This window comes from Acyrthosiphon pisum, unplaced genomic scaffold, assembly GCF_005508785.2.
Source record: "Acyrthosiphon pisum isolate AL4f unplaced genomic scaffold, pea_aphid_22Mar2018_4r6ur Scaffold_6787;HRSCAF=7355, whole genome shotgun sequence".
Classification (NCBI taxonomy): Eukaryota; Metazoa; Arthropoda; class Insecta; order Hemiptera; family Aphididae; genus Acyrthosiphon; species Acyrthosiphon pisum.
This window is the reverse complement of record NW_021776580.1, coordinates 1-1032: the sequence shown is the minus strand read 5'-3', so window position 1 is coordinate 1032 and position 1032 is coordinate 1. Positions and strand designations below refer to the sequence as shown.

The 1032-nt window shown below is 31.0% G+C and overlaps 1 protein-coding gene across 1 annotated transcript; it reads right to left on the bottom strand.

The window, feature by feature from the left end:
- Window positions 1-110: 110 nt before the first annotated feature.
- On the bottom strand, window positions 111-644 carry LOC103311569 (KRAB-A domain-containing protein 2-like; the record flags this gene model as incomplete). The annotated part of the gene is made up of 1 exon (XM_008191228.1): window positions 111-644. A coding segment is annotated over exon 1 (534 nt), but the record flags the coding sequence as incomplete, so codon positions are not given.
- Window positions 645-1032: the final 388 nt, after the last annotated feature.

Genomic DNA, 1032 nt, shown 5'->3' with positions numbered 1-1032 from the left:
TAGTAAAATTTATGTGCAACTTCTTCCGCACGTTTTGTTTTTAATGGTTTAAGTACAACGAACTTTGTTAGATGGTCTTGGTAATTCATTATAAATCGGAAATCATTTACGCTCTGTGATTGCATATCTATTAAATCCAGTTGAGCACGTGAGTTGTATGCCGAATGTAAAATAGGTTTTGATACAAGCCCTCTTTTTGGATTTGAAGATTTTTTATGGCAATCAGAACATAGACTTAAATAAACCATTATTGTTTCCTTTGTCACATTCGCGTATTTTAATTTAAGTTCAGCCATCATTCGGTCTCGGCCTCCGTGACCGATTGCTGTATGTGTAGAATGAATTATATCAAACAACTCTTCATTTTTCACATAATAACGCACACCCTCTGACGCATTGGTTATAGTCTTAATAAGACGATCTTTACCGTTGATAATAAGAATATCGTACTTACGAACATTCCTATAGTCTTTCGTACATTTTTTTACTCCAGCCGTAGATAGTGTAATTTTAGATTTTTTTATTTCTTTGATTCGTTCACAATATTCTTCATTATTCAAAAAAAAATTGTTGTCGTTACGTTTCGATTCAATTAATAATAGAATTGCATTATCAAATTTTATGTGCATTTCATTTAAATCCATTTTTAAGGAGATTGTTTAAAAAAATAACAATGTTATTAGTTATTACACGTTACTATTCACTACTTCAATGCACAAACAGTACTGTACAGTGTACAGTCACTTTGGGTTAGAATTGTTGGATGTGACCATAACGATACCTACGATAGTTCTGTATAGTCAATTTTATTATAAGTTATAAGCAATAAAAACGATAACATAAAACAGGATAAGTAATAAGTAATAATATAGACTATGTTCCATAATCGGATCGATTACCGATAAAGCGCGGTGTCGATATTCGACATATTATTTATTTTCGATGTTCGGATTTATAACATTGCCTAATATATACGGAAATGTTGATAAAACTACGAATATCCAACATTGTCTAATCTTTTCAGCCATTGTC